Source organism: Dromiciops gliroides, chromosome 4 (assembly GCF_019393635.1).
Source record: "Dromiciops gliroides isolate mDroGli1 chromosome 4, mDroGli1.pri, whole genome shotgun sequence".
In the NCBI taxonomy this organism is placed as follows: domain Eukaryota; kingdom Metazoa; phylum Chordata; class Mammalia; order Microbiotheria; family Microbiotheriidae; genus Dromiciops; species Dromiciops gliroides.
Genome location: NC_057864.1, coordinates 217,225,213 through 217,240,263, shown reverse-complemented (window position 1 = coordinate 217,240,263; position 15,051 = coordinate 217,225,213). Strand labels below are relative to the sequence as shown.

The window sequence follows — 15,051 nt, the reverse complement described above, 5'->3', positions numbered from 1 at the left end:
AGAGGAGTGTGTCACTATTTGGAAGGGTGTAAGAAGACCAGAAAGGTAGAAAGGTAGCTAGCTATCTTTTCTATGAGAGTGACATATGACTTGTCTTGTTCTTGTTTCTTTGAGTGTAGGAGCTTACCCAGGTCCTGGATACCACCAGCCTCCTCAGAAGCTGTGTACAGAGTGCTGTGGGAATGTTGAAAGACCAGAATGATGCTTTTAAACGTGCTACAAGAAGAGTAGAAATTCTTCTCAGCCTCTTAACTGAAGATGATGAAATGAAAGGTATGTGAGGCACTTTCACCATGTTTTTTTCACCTTTAACTCAAATAGGTTTGTAGCCTCTAATTTGGCAGTATTTAAAACAATGGTTAAATGTCTGCTGTGGAGCAGAAGCTATGTAAGTACTTCTAAAATAGTACTGTACTTGCTCCTCACAGCAACTCAGGGAGGTGGGTCATATTATTATCTGCATTTTATAGTTGAGGAAACTGAGGAAGACAGAGATTAGATGATTTGCCCATAGCTAGAAGTATCATAAACCATCAGATCTTCCTGACTATAGACACAGCACTCTATCCATTTTGCCATCTAACTACCTGCAAAATGTGTGTGTGTGTGGGGGGGGGGTGTTTAAACACTCTCTGGTTTGCAAAATGCTTTGTCAATATTGTCTCATTTAAGCCTCATCACAACCCTGGGAGATAGGTGCTATTATCATTTTTTTTTCCTGGGCAATGGGGGTTAAGTGACTTGCCTAGGGTCACACAGCTAGTAAGTTAAGTGTCTGAGGCCGGATTTGAACTCAGGTACTCCTGAATCCAAGGCCGATGCTTTATCCACTGCGCCACCTAGCCGGGCCCCCCCCCCCCCCTATAGATGAGGAAACAAAGACAAACAAAGGTTAAGTGATTTGCCCAGGGCTGGATATGAACTCACATCTTCCTGAGTCTACATCAGTGTTTTCTATCCACTCTACCACCACACTGTGGAGGAATGAATTAACTGAATTGTGCATCTCTACTCTTAGTCTTTTAAGGAGTGGAAAATCTCAATAAATACAGCAGAAAAAGTAGTAGAAATTCTTTGTGGTTTGACTAAACTAAGTTCTAGGTACTCAAATTATTTGTTGAATGAACAATAAATTTGATTGGTATAGGACATATACCAATTGGTACAGGTATAGTATTGGTATATAGACAGTAAAACATGTTAATTTTATCAAGCACTTTGCTTACTGACAAGGTTGAGTGCAGATTATCTAAACAAGCATATTTGAAAGACTTTTTAGAAGCTACGTCTTATAGTCAAGAGAATTTTTAGATTGATTCTTTTCTGTCTTTTTGCAGCCTCTTTTTTACAGGTTTTCAAGACTCGGCTGTTCTCTCTTTTGAAGAAACAAGAGGAAAGCTATTTGTACAATATGAAACAATGGGTGGTAAGAGAAGCTTCCAATCAGAATGCCCTCCAGGAGGCAGGAACTTTCAGGTACAGGTGCTTTAAAGGGGCTTTGCAATAAAATGCAATAAACCAAAAGATATAGAACTAGAAGCGACCTTGAAAAGACCATCAAGCTTATCCATAAATGATGATCTGAGGCCTGAGGAGGTGAAACAATTTGCCTAAGTTCACATAGGCAGCAAGTAGTAAAGTTGGGATTGGAATACAGCTCCACCTTTAATGTTCTTTCCACTAAACCACACAACCTGTGCATTATTTAAGCAGCAGGTGATATAGTGGATGGAGTGCCAGACCAGGAGTCAAGGATACCTAAATTGACATGCAACCTCCTACACTTACCATCATCATCATCATCATCATTAACCTTCTCTGTGGAGAAGCACATCTAGGGTGGCAATGTCAGACACCTCTATATTTAGTGCAACTCTTTAACTGGAATGCTTGATATAGCAGCTCTAAGGCACAAAGATCAGAAACTGAAAGCTTTCAGAATCATTTTTCAGTCACTATCTTATACCATCCTTTCTTTTAGAGCATCCCACATTTCCATTTTGTATATCAAGAAAATAACGTGAAGAGAAGTAAAATTATTTTACTATTCTTTTGTGAGGTGAGAGTTGAATCCCAGACCCAAAACCATGGATCTTCTTCTCTATACTATTCCATTAAACCTCACTTTCAATCATCTAGAGTTCCTTTTGCTTGTTGGAGAATGTAGTGCTGTCCTCATTAGTCACCATCTCAATGATCAATAGAAGAAATTATTTAAAATGATTAAAAACAAATGGTAGATTTATAAATGCAGATTTATTTTCTGCTATTGCTCAGTTGGCATACATGTAGATATTGTTGCCATCTAGCTTATAGTAACCCATCTCTGTTTTTGATAGCACTAGTTGTGCTATCAAATAGTTGTGAGGGAGATGTGGTTCTCTTCCCTACTGTCAACCTCAAAAGATTAAATGGTGTTTTATGTTTGCTTCCTGTTGTAATTCATTATGGATCAATTTATCATCTGACTTTGTCTTAACCCAGCAACCTCTTGTTGTTGTTATTTGTCCTTTATTCCCGAAGAGGACCATAACATTGGGGTGATGTCATGACTTGCACTGAATTGGATTTAAGTGAGGGAGGACTGTGTAAGGTCACCAACCTCATTTTATCCTCCAGAGTCATCTTGGCCCAGTGGCAAGATATGTATCAGGACAACTGGGGATGGACCAGATGTTTTAAGGCAATTGGGGTTAATTAATTTTCCCAGGGTCACACAGCTAGTAAGTGTCTGAGGTGAGATTTGAACTTGGGTCCTTCCAATTTCAGAGCCAGTGCTCTATCCTCTGTACCATGTAGTCGTCCTCCCTGGCAACCTCCACTTCACTAAGGAAGGAATGCTGTCTAGAAGAAGAAGGTTATAGTCCCTCTACACTTATCCTACTGGAGTATTAGATACGATATTTTAGGAAGCTTTGATAAGATTTTGTCAAATCATGTCTATCCTTTGCATTATTCTTGGGGCTTAGGAATTAGGAAATATAGGTTCAGATCCTAGTTAAGTCTGTGATTTAACTACCTTTGTGACCTTAGAAGCAAAATCATTTAACCTCACTTAAAGCCTCAGTTTCTTTATCTGTAAAATGGGAATGACTTACTCAAAAGTCATGTAGAGCTTAAGAGAACAAATTATAAAAGCACTTTAAAAACTAAAACGTTCAGGGGCAGCTAGGTGGCGCAGTGGATAGAGCACCGGTCCTGGATTCAGGAGGACCTGAGTTCAAATCCAACCTCAGACCCTTTACACTTACCAGCTGTGTGACCCTGGGCAAATCACTTAACCTCAATTGCCTCACCAAAAAACCCCTCAAAAACCAAAATCAAACAAAATACTAAAGTGTTCTGTCCTTGTAAAGTGGTTGCAGCATGATTTAAGTATCATTCCCTTTTTTAAAATTGAATAACCTTTTGAAGTATATTGGATTTTCATTCTCCCACTGAAATTGTGAGATTGTGTCTAATCATTGTTATCCAGTGGTTCACCCAGAATTATATTGTGCTTCTCCATTATATATTATTCAATGAATTTAACCAAGTCCCATAAGTTTCCTTTCCTCATCCTGTTCAATAAGCACTTATTAACTATTTATTGTGTGTCTTGGACTTTGAGATACGAAGACTAAAGTGGCTGCCCTTGAGGAGCTTACATTTTACTGGGGTGAAACAACATATAAACAGATGCATAGATTTTTTAAAAATCTACAAAGTTAATTATTCCAAGGTTTGAGACGAGCACAGACAACTACAGGGGCTTGAACTCATGATTTACTCCAGGAAATAGCCATTTGTCCAGATAAAGAATTTGGTCTTTTGAAACATTAATTTTGCAACAATTATGACTTGAAAATTTTTTTTTTTATTTCCAGTTAACAAGCATTTATTTTCTCCCTCCCAGCACCCCCAGTTGAAAGGAAAAAAAAATTCTTATAACAAATATGCATAATAAACTCCCACATTTTCAGTGTTTAAAAATGTGTCTCATTCTGCATCTTGAGTCCTTTACCTCTCTGTCAGGAAATAGATAATATAGTTTATCTTTAGTCCTCTAGAATCATGATTAGTCATGGCATTGTTCAAAGTTCTTAAGACTTTCAAAGTTGTTTATCTTTACAGTGGTGTTGTTATTGTACAAAATGTTCTGCCGGTCTGTTCTGTTCACTTCATAGAAGTCCATTAAAATCTTACCAAGTTTCTCTTTTTCAGATATTTTAGAGTCTACAGTGTTGTTGCTATTGAATAAATTGTACTCCTGCTACTGCTCACTTCTTACATAAGTTCATACAAGTGTTCCCAAGTTTCTCTCTCTTCCATTGTCTCCTATGGCATAACTAATTGTGGCTTATTGGATCTTGATCTAAGTTATATTCTAGTTCCGTACTTCATATTCAACAGACCTTTTTCTTTTGTGGAAAAATGCTGATCCTAATCTGAGTTTCCATTCTCTCATCTGTGTTATAGTAACTGGTTAACTAATGGCCACAGAAAGTTTTAATGGCACTACTGAGTGGTAGTTATGCCATTCCCTACTTCTCACCACCCTCCCATTTATCTTTTTCTTTTTTTTTTACCACAGACAGACCTTATGGAAACGGGTCCAGAATGCAGTGATACCTCTACTGGCTGCCGTGGTATCCTTTATTGACAGAGATTGTAACCTTGAGTTGTTAGTCTGCCCAGCCTCTCCACCATGGGTGAAGGCTCTGTGGATGTTTGTTTTCCAGGACCTTAAGTTTCTGAACATACCTCTTATGCTCAACAACACTAGGTAATTTCTGGAATGCAGTGTCGAGATAGTGTAGCATGATACAAAAAACCATGGATCAGAAATACAGGAGACTTGGGGTTTATTCCTAGTTTTACCACATGGTTAATTGTGTGACCATGGGCAAATCATACCTTAAGGGGCCTCAGTTTCTCTATTTGTAAAATAGATTTGTAATATAATTGATCATTAGTGGAGTATTGCGCTGAGAGTAAAAAACACTGATTTCAAAGCCAACCTAAGGTATTTATTTACCAGTTGTATGACTATGGACATGTCATTTCAACTCTCAGTCTGTTTGCTCATCTCTAAAATGGAGATAATAGTATTTCATTACCTGACTCACAAGGTTGTTGCAAAGAAAACACTTTGAAGTCTTGAGAACAATATAGAATAACAGTAGCTAACATTTTTACAGTGCTTTAAGGTTTGACATGGGTCGCCTCATTTGATCCTCACAGCCACCCAGAGGCAAATGCTATTATTGTCTCCATTTTGCACCTGGATATTATAAATGTGAGTCAAGTGATGATGCGTGTCAGTACATCACTTGGAAAAGCAGCCTGCTTTTGTTGTCCTCTCGCTGTCCTCAGTGGTCAGCATAGAAGGCACCTGAGAACAGCGGCGGGAGATCCAAGAATCAAATTCCTTTTCCTTGTGTCTTTGTCTGGCACTTTTTACTGATTGTTGTCCCTGTCCTTGCTGGCTTTGTTGTAGTTTGAAGGCAGAGATGGCACCCATCATGGTACAGAACTATATGAAGCTATCACAAAATGTTTCAAATGATTTCCCTTTCTCTTGGAGAATCAAGGACTATTTGGATGAGCTTTGGATGCAAGCTCAGTACATCACAAGTACTGAAGGTAAGGTCAAATAGTCTGGCACAAATTGGGCTTTTTCTTTAAGGAACAGTTATGTCAGAGAAGAACTGCTATGGAATTGCTTTTAGAAGTAAGCACTCAAAAAAAAAAAAAGAAGTAAGCACTCTGTTACATCTAATAAGCTCCTTACCTTTTAATCTCCAACCAAACCTTCTAAAAACCAGGACCCACTGTATAGTAAAGATTGGTAAACTGTGGCACATCAGCCAAAAATAGGTGCTGTGATTTCATAAGGAGTAGAATTTTATGGGGAGACAGAAAAGCAAGAAAGAACATGTGGAGTGGGAGGTGATAGACCTCACTCTGGCCCTCCCTTCTTCATTAGCCATCCTCATTCCAGGGATCTTGGAAGTCCAGCCCATTTCTGACAGTGTCTGCCTAGAAGATTGCTACTTTCGTAGTTTAATGCAGCTAAACTAGGCCTTTAAACTTGCTCTTTAGTTTTTTAGCCTAAATTAAAATTCTCTCCCTGGCCTCTTGTCAAGTGCTCAAAATTTTAAAAAGCTACATGGACAATAAAGGCAAATTATTTTTTTAAAAATTAGGGATAAGGACTGGACCTGTGATTTCATTGGTAGAGGGAACTCACAGGTAAGGAGGATGCTCCTTCTTTCTACTAGTGTAGATTAGCATATTTTCAACAAATCTCCAAACAAGTCCTTTTTGCAGGTAAATTCCCTAAGAGAAAAATTAACACATCCTGTTAGCTTTTTAGACTAGTATATGGTAAAGAATTTCTAGTAAGACTGTATCTAATATTTGTAACTATCTGCTTGTTTATGGATTTTTGTATTTTATTTTGACAGTGATCAACAAAGAAAATTAGTGATCCTATTAAGGTTATTGTTTACTTTTGGGGTGTGAATAAAATCTAATATTTTCAGGGGAAAAAACTATTAATATCAAAATTTCAACGTAGTTTTGTTGCCTCTCCAGGTTAATTTGCATATATTATTCTTTCAGCATTTCTTCACTCTATGTCACTTCATGCAGGTCTTCCCATGGTTCTCTGAATTCTTCATATTCATTTTTGTTATCGTGCCAATAATAATCCCATGACATTAGCATACCCTAATTTGTTCACTCATTCCCCGATTGATGGGTCACTGTTTGGTTTCAAGCATTTTACTATTGTAAATAATGCTGCCACGAATATTCTTGTAAATTTGGGTTATTTTTATTTATTTATTTATTTTTTTGGCAAGGCAATTGGGGTTAAGTGACTTGCCTAGGGTCACACAGCTAGTAAGTGTTAAGTGTCTGAGACTGGATTTGAACTCAGGTCCTCCTGAATCCAGGGCTGGTGCTCTATCCACTGCGCCACCTAGGTGCCCCGGGTTATTTTCTTAATGAAACCTATTCTTTAAAAAAATTTTGTTATCTTTTGTTTTTATATTACCTCCATTTCCCTCTCTTTTCCCCCTCCTAGTGAGTTATACCATTCAGCAATGAATAAAAAAAGGGGGAAAACAGTTCTGCAAACTCAAAAAAAAATTCACTCAATGTGTGGTGTTTCATATCCACATGAAACAGATCCAGATCCAGATCCTCATCTGCAAAGAATGGGAAGGGGTGGCTTCTCATAGCTCTTCTTTGGAGTCACATGTGATCATCATTCTGTAGTATTGAGTTTTGTTTCTTTTGTTGTTTTTCTATTTACAGTATTGTAATCATTGTGTATATTTTTCTAGTTTCTCTTATTTCATTTTATATCATTTCCTATAAACTTTCCTCACTTCTGGATTTATCCACATTCATCTTTTTGTATCTATGTATTAATTATAGTAATATCCTATTGCATTTGTATCCTACAACTCTCTTAGCAGCCACCTAGTTACCAGTTAATCTACTTTCTTTCGAGTTCTTGTCTTTCACAAATACTGCTGTTATAGATATTTTGATGTTTGTGTGATCTTTCTGAAGTGCTGATCTGACCATGCCATCCCACTGTTTGGTGTATTCCCGCACATCCCCATTCCTTTCAGGATCAAATATAAAATCTCCTGTCTGGCATTCAAAGCTCTTCATAATCTGCCCCTTCTCTGCCTTTCCAGTCTTCTTACACCTTATACCACTTACCTCTACCCCATCCATGCTCTGTGTTTCTCTAAGAGGACACTCCGTTTCCCAAATCCGGCCATTTTCACTGGTTGTCCCCTATTCTCTCTCTCTGTACTCCCTCCTTATTTCTGCTTCCTGGCTTTCCTCATGACATTCAAGTCCTAGCTAAAACCCCACCTTCTGCAGAAGCCTTTCTTGATTCCCCTTAATCTTAGTGGCTTCCCTCCTTTGATTAGTCCCAGTCTGTCCTGAATAAAGCTAGTTTTTACATAGTTGTTTGTATGTTGTCTCTCTCACAGGAGACTCTGAGCTTTTCAAGGGCAGGGACTATCTTCCCTTTTAATGTTTATGGACTGAATAATGTTAGTGAAGTTGGGATATCTTGGCTATATGAGGAGATTCACAAATCACCTTTTCATTCAAAGCTTTCTCTTTGGGTTCCATTCTTTCAGGATTGTCAGAAAAGTATGTAGACATCTTCCAACAGACCAACCTGGGCAAGTTTCTAGCCAGTCTCAATAAGGAAGGACAGCAAATGCTCCTTCATTCCTACTTGAAAGACTTTCTCCTTTTGACCATGAGTGTGTCTACCTGGGATGAATTACAGGTTAGTGTGAACAAAAGCTTGTGAAACATTGTTCAGTTAAAGACCCTAATACTTTGCCAGAGATTCTTAGAAATGGTGTTATTTTGTCCACAAAATAGAATGTAGTTACAAAAATGTTATTGGAGTATCAGAATAAAATCAAATGTTAACCACTGGCAGGCTTTCAGTCCCATAGAGCCTCCTACAGAGAGAATTGGTATTGCATGAAAATTTTAAGAAAAACAAATGTCTGGTTTCTTTCTGAACTTTTCCTCTTAAACTTCTAGTTTTTGCAGATAGCCCTCTGGTCCTGTATTGGACAACTCAAAGCAGAATCAGAGGACTCAGAGGAAGGATTCTCTTTACCTTGGGTGCATCTGGCCTATCAGCATTTCAGGAACCGAATTCAGAACTTTGCTCGGATTTTAGCCATTCATCCCAGTGTTCTGGAGACCCTCCAGCAGGCAAAGAATAATTTAGATGTGGCTGGATCTGAAATGGTATGTGGTTTTGGAAGGATCTGGGTCTTAGTTTGTTAATAATAGCTTATAGTTAAAGAGTATTCTAGGGATTACAAAGCACTTTACATCTTCTTATTTGATTCTCACTACAGCCTGGTGAAGTAGAAATTATTAAGGCATCATCTCCATTTTATAGATGGGGAAACTGAGGCTTTGGGTGGTTGTGATTTTCCTATGATCAGACAGCTAGTATAAGTTGGATGTAGGACGTAGGCCTTTTCTAACTCCAAGATCATCCCTATTTTATTTTATTTTATATTTTATATTTTTAAATTTTTTTTCAGGGATTCACATTTTTTCCCTCTTAATAGTATTTCTTATCTCCCTCCCCTGCCCCCCAGTTACATGTAAGGATAGTTTTTATAAGATTTCTAGTTCTAAATTTTTCTCCCTCCTTTCCCTCCCCAAGACAGCAAACAGTCTAATATAGGTTATATATGTACAGTCACATTAAACATATTTCTGCGTTAGTCATGTTGTGGTCATCCCTTTTTCAATGTCAGCATACTGTTGCTGATTTAAAGCTATCTGTTTAGCACAGGTCCTGTTGGGCACCTTTAATTATGATGTGGTACTTAATGTGGTTAACTCTTAGAGGGAGAAAAAAAAAATCTTAGAAAATATTGAAGATTCTCACAGGGCAGTGGGTATATAGATTCCACATATATCTTTTTTGTTGTTTTTGTTTTTGTTTTTTAGTGAGGTAATTGGGGTTAAATGACTTGCCCAGGGTCACACAGCTAGTAAGTGTCAATGTTCTGAGGCTGGATTTGAACTCAGGTACTCCTGACTCCAGGGCCGGTGCCACCTAGCTGCCCCAATTCCACATATATCTTAATGATGTCATATTTGAACCAGGATTTTGATAGCTTAAGAATATGGTAATTTTGAGCCAAAACCTGCTGCCTGCTTCTTCTACTGAGCAAATAGGGGGAAAATACTAAATCATTTTTGTTGGTTGGCCTTTGTTTTTTCCAGGTGCTAGATGTGTATGCTGCGTTGGCTTGTGCTGAAATGCTGAAGAAGGATGTTTTGAAGCCTAGTCCTCAAGTTTGGTTGCAAATGGTGAAGAATCTTCACATGCCTTTTGAGTTCCTCTGTACAGAAAACTATATGAAGAGCTGTGGGGCCATGTGCAGAAATTTGCTTACAAAAATCAAGTGAGTCCCACGAAGCTTAATTTTGGCTGCAAATCTGTCTTTGCTTATTTAACAATTGTTGAGTACCCTACCATGTGTCGAGCACCATGCTCGGCATTGTGGTTGTTAGAAAAAAGCATAGCACATGGTCCTTGTCTTAAAAGGCCTGACAGTCTAGGTGGAAATATAAGAGATACACACATGAAAAGTTTTAACATAACAACAATAATAGTAATAAGGAGTATGTGATTTAGTACAGCATAAGTTCTATACACAGTATATAGAGTATGTAGACTATGGACAACTTGGAAAAGGGGGGAAGTAGTCTTGTACATATATAAGATTTATAAAGTACTTTTCATATATGTGACTTAATATATAAATATATAAACATATTTATAAATGTATTTACATATATATGTACTTTTCATAGATATGTGTGTGTATATATGAAGTCATATATATCTATGAAAAGTACTTTACAAACTTTAAAAGCGTCATATAAATGTCAAGTTATATTACTGTTCCTCATGTATATGTTATATGTGTGTATGTCTGTCCGTCTGTATCTATCAAAAATCTCTTTGAGCCTCACAACAACTCTGAGGTAAGGACTACCAGTATTATTGTACCATTTTACAAATGTGGAAACTTGGGCTTAGAGAAATTATGATTGACCCAGAGTCACAGTATTTTGAACCAGAGGGTAGGCACAGTGTTGTAGCTCTTCAGATATAGTTCCAAATTATTCTATAGTATGGTTGGATCAGTTCACAACTTCACCAACAGTTTATTAGTGTGCCTCTTTTTCTGCATCTCCTCCAGCATTTGTCATTTCTTATAGGTGTGAGGTGGTACCTTAGAGTTGTTTTAATTTGTGTTTCTCTAATCAGTAGTCATTTAGAGCATTTTTTTCATATGACTATAGATAGCTTTAATTCTGAAAAATTCCCATTCATATCCTTTGGCCATTTATCAGAATGGCTTATTTTTATAAATTTGTCTCAGTTCTATACTCAGTATATATTTCAGAAATGAGGACTTTATCAGAGAAATTTCTGTAGACATTTTTGCTACTATTTCATTGTCTGCCTTTTTTTACATACTGCAATTTCCCTAATTTTCTCTTTTAATTAAGTCTATTTTGGGGGGCAGCTAGGTGGCACAGTGGATAAAGCACCAGCCCTGGATTCAGGAGTACCTGAGTTCAAATCCAGCCTCAGACACTTGACACTTACTTGCTGTGTGACCCTGGGCAAATCACTTAACCCTCATTGCCCAGCAAAACAAAACAAACAAACCAAAAAAAAAAATTAAGTCTATTTTTTGCTTTTGCTTTGTCTGAGATCATGATTATGACTCCTGCCTTTTTTACGTCAGCTGAAGCCTATTAGATTCTGCTCCAGCCCTTTATTTTAACTCTGTGTGTGTCTTTCTGTTTCAGGTGTGTCTCTTTTACACAACATATTGTTGGATTCAGATTTCTAATCCATTTACTCTAATATCTTTCTGCTTTATGGGTTCGTTCATCCAGTTCACATTCACAGTTAAGATTACTAACTTTATTTCCCTCCATTCTATTTTAGTGTTTCTTCCTCTCTTTCTCTTTTTATCATGTCCCTCCATAAAAGTCTCTTTTACTTCTAATTACTGCTTCCTTTAATCTTCCTTAACTTTTATTCCCTACCTCCCCCTTTCTCTTATCCCCTTCCCTTCCTATTTCCCTCTAAGTTACATTTCCATACCCAACTGAGTGTATATATTTTTCCTTCTCTGAACCAATTCTGATGAGAAAGAGGTTCATGCATTTCCTGCCACCACCCCTCCTTCATTTCCCCCTCCATTGTAAGAAAATTTTCCCCATTCTACCTCTCCCTTCCCTTAACTGCTCTAATAATGATAAAATTCTAAGGAGTATCATATATCATCGTATGATTCTCTTTTATGTTTACCTGTTTGTGCTCGAGTCTTTGTCAGATTTTCTGTTAAGCTTTCTGAAGGGTCCCCTGCAGCCACAACTTTCGATTCAATGGTCTTTTCATCAGGGATGTTTGAAAATTCTCTCCTGTCCCTCTTTTAAGATAGTATTTTTTTCAGTATTTTTTGTTCCCCTTTTACCAAGCTGTTAATTCTCTTTTCATAATTTTCTTGCATCACTCTCAATTCTTTTCCCAGTTTTACCTCTTCTACTCTTACCTCTTTCTTTGATGCTTCCAGGAATTCTTGTTGGGTTTGGGTCCAATCAGCATTTTTTCTTTTTGAGGCTTTTTTTGGGTAGCTGTTTTGATGTTGCTGTCTTCTGACTTTATGTCTTAGTCTTCCCTGCCACTGTAATAGCTTTATATGGTCAAGTTATTTTTTGTTGTTGTTTGCATCAGCACCAGCTGCACTCACTACTAGCAAAGGGTCCCCTGTATTCTCTTTCTGACCAGTTGTCTGCTTCCCTTACCATTTCTAGGCTAAGTTCCAGAAGTGGCTGCCAGGGCTGCTGTTGCTTTGGCCCCATATGTGAGCTCTGAACAGACCGCTATCCCCATATCACAGAGCTTTCTTGCCTACCTCCTACGTCTTTTTAGGCCAGAAAAATGTCTCTTCCCCACCCCACCCCCTTACTTTTAATTTGCTCTGTAGCTGCAAAATTTGATTTGAGGTGTTGTTTTAGAGTTGTTTGAAGGGGAATGTTGGGAGAGTTAAGTTGGGTGGCTGCCCCTAACCCACCTCTTGTCTCTACCTTGTAATGCATTGGTAATAAGCAGTTTATAGATATGGATCTGTTCTTTCTACAATAGAACATATGCCAGGCCAGGTTGTCTTGTTCTTTGAAATTTTATGAAATAAAAAACTTGAAGATAATAGAATTACTTTGAAGGTGGTATAGACATTTACTGTTATTCTTTTCCATATATGTTATTCACTATGTCTTGGGCTTCTGTTCTCTTTTCCCCTTACCTTCATCTTTGTCCATCTTTGTGGGAGAGTGGCTGGGGCAGTGTAACTGCTGTAACTCTCTTGGCAGGATCCATTGGAATCAAATCTTCTCCATGGCACTGTTTGTGGAACATGTGCTACTGGAGACCAAGGCTCGGCTTCCTGAGTTACAGAACTTAGTGACGGAGTACGTTTCTCACTTGGGCAAGGTGAGTCATTTACCTTATTTCAAGCTTCATCTTTATTGCAAATCTTTGTTTACACAAAAGGATTCTCCTTTTCCGAATTTGACAAAGAATGGATCTGTCACTATGAGAATGAGTTTATGCATTGGCAGCATGGAATGTTGTGTTCAAGTATCCCAGTATAACTATCTTGTAGACTGTGGAAAGTCTAGGAAGTAAAGTGGCTATTAGGCCACTAAAACCCTCATAGCTTTTTTCACAGCAACTGTTCTGTAGTCTCACTTCCTCATATAGAAATCATAAATTTGCAAAGGGCACATGTTTAGGGACAAAAGCCTTATCCTTTAAGGCACAGTCAGAGGTATGAATCCTATTCAAGCCCAGGAATTTTTGTTTGTGAGGTAGTTGATTAGACCAACTTAGGGTACAGTATTATCATTTTACCTTACATAATATAAATACCTTTAACTCTTCAGCCTTAAAACAGGACAGATTCGTTTTAGTTTGGTATTAGTTTTACTTGTTGCTTTAAGGTACCATGCCTTGCAAAGACAAATCCATCTTCCACTGCTTATCAGCCTCTTTTTGTACATTTTTCCCTTTTAGTGTCTTCAGGATAATTCTGATATCAAAACACAACGACCTTTTGCTGCAGTGATGGCTGTTCTTTGTAAGTGCAAGAACCAAGCAAGCCAGATATGTATCAAGTAAGATCTTATGTTTCAGAATAACAAAAGAGGAACTTGGGGGATTTTTTAAAAGCATATGTGATGGCCAGTTCTTACTCAGTAAAACTGACCATCCTTTTTGGATTTTAGGTATGGCTTACAACCTTGTCCAGTTTGCCTAGGAGACCCAAAGGAACCTGTATGCTTGCCTTGTGACCATGTGTATTGCCAGAAGTGTATCACAACTTGGCTCATCCCTGGGCAGATGAGGTGCCCCTTTTGTGTCACAGACTTGCCAGACAAATTCTCCATTGCTGTATCCCAGGAGCACAGGTATCACATATATATATATATATATATCTGTAATGTGTCCTTGTGGGCCAGTAATACTAGTTTTTCTCTCCCTTCTCCTTAACCCCACCTCTATGCCCCCAGAATTAGAGAGCTTGATTCCCAGGATTTACTTATTATTATAACCCCTCACTAGAAATAATGAACATTGGCAACTCAGTGAGGAGTAGGCCACTTGTATATCTTTGTACATTTCCAGAACTTTCATTTTCAGAGGATAGCCACTTACAACAGCTTAAGATCCCCAAAGCATTAAGATCAGTAGGACCAAGCCTACTATACAAAGTTAGGGCTGTGATGGGAAAGACTCAGGAAATTAAAATACAACTGGACTAGCATTCCGAATTTATCCTCAAGATGTGCAAATACCCTATGGTTATGAGGCTTTTGGGTGGAACCAAACCCTATGAATTATGTCCTCCTGTTTGTGTGTGGCCCTGTTTTTGGCAACAGCTCTCTTTTTCATCTCTTGACTCTTACTTAAAAGTAGAATCTAAGGGGGCAGCTAGGTGGCGCAGTGGATAGAGCACTGGCCCTGGAGTCAGGAGTACCTGAGTTCAAATCCGGCCTCAGACACTTAACACTTACTAGCTGTGTGACCCTGGGCAAGTCACTTAACCCCAATTGCCTCACTAAAAAAAAAAAAAAAGTAGAATCTAAACATAACCATGGTATACCAGTCATCTTGACATATACATTAAACAAAATCTCTCACTAACCAGATCTAGTGATTGAACTGCACTAGTGTCTATACTGAAGATTTTAGAAAGAAAAGAGCAACAGTAGTTCTTCCAGCTTCCAGTTATAATTCATAAAATGTATGCTCCCTTGTGTTTGTGAAGCATAGCTTTAAAATATGTAGAAAGTGGCTCTGTCTTTTAAAAACAAAGAAAAATCTGTTCAGTTCCCAGATAATTTTTATATTTGCCACTAATACTGCTCAGACATATATCTGATTTGTCTGGCTTT

At 38.0% G+C, this 15,051-nt stretch overlaps 1 protein-coding gene across 2 annotated transcripts in view; it reads left to right on the top strand.

The window, feature by feature from the left end:
- RNF213 (ring finger protein 213) overlaps nucleotides 1-15,051 on the top strand; it is a 175,184-nt gene that overhangs the window by 126,853 nt on the left and 33,280 nt on the right. For both annotated transcript variants that reach the window (XM_043999869.1, XM_043999868.1), the window contains exons 35-44: nucleotides 120-273; nucleotides 1,338-1,476; nucleotides 4,574-4,765; nucleotides 5,480-5,625; nucleotides 8,157-8,311; nucleotides 8,578-8,790; nucleotides 9,790-9,971; nucleotides 12,967-13,087; nucleotides 13,670-13,770; nucleotides 13,882-14,064. In XM_043999869.1, the coding sequence (XP_043855804.1) occupies nucleotides 120-273; nucleotides 1,338-1,476; nucleotides 4,574-4,765; nucleotides 5,480-5,625; nucleotides 8,157-8,311; nucleotides 8,578-8,790; nucleotides 9,790-9,971; nucleotides 12,967-13,087; nucleotides 13,670-13,770; nucleotides 13,882-14,064 (1,586 nt within the window). The remainder of the gene's footprint in view (nucleotides 1-119; nucleotides 274-1,337; nucleotides 1,477-4,573; nucleotides 4,766-5,479; nucleotides 5,626-8,156; nucleotides 8,312-8,577; nucleotides 8,791-9,789; nucleotides 9,972-12,966; nucleotides 13,088-13,669; nucleotides 13,771-13,881; nucleotides 14,065-15,051) is intronic.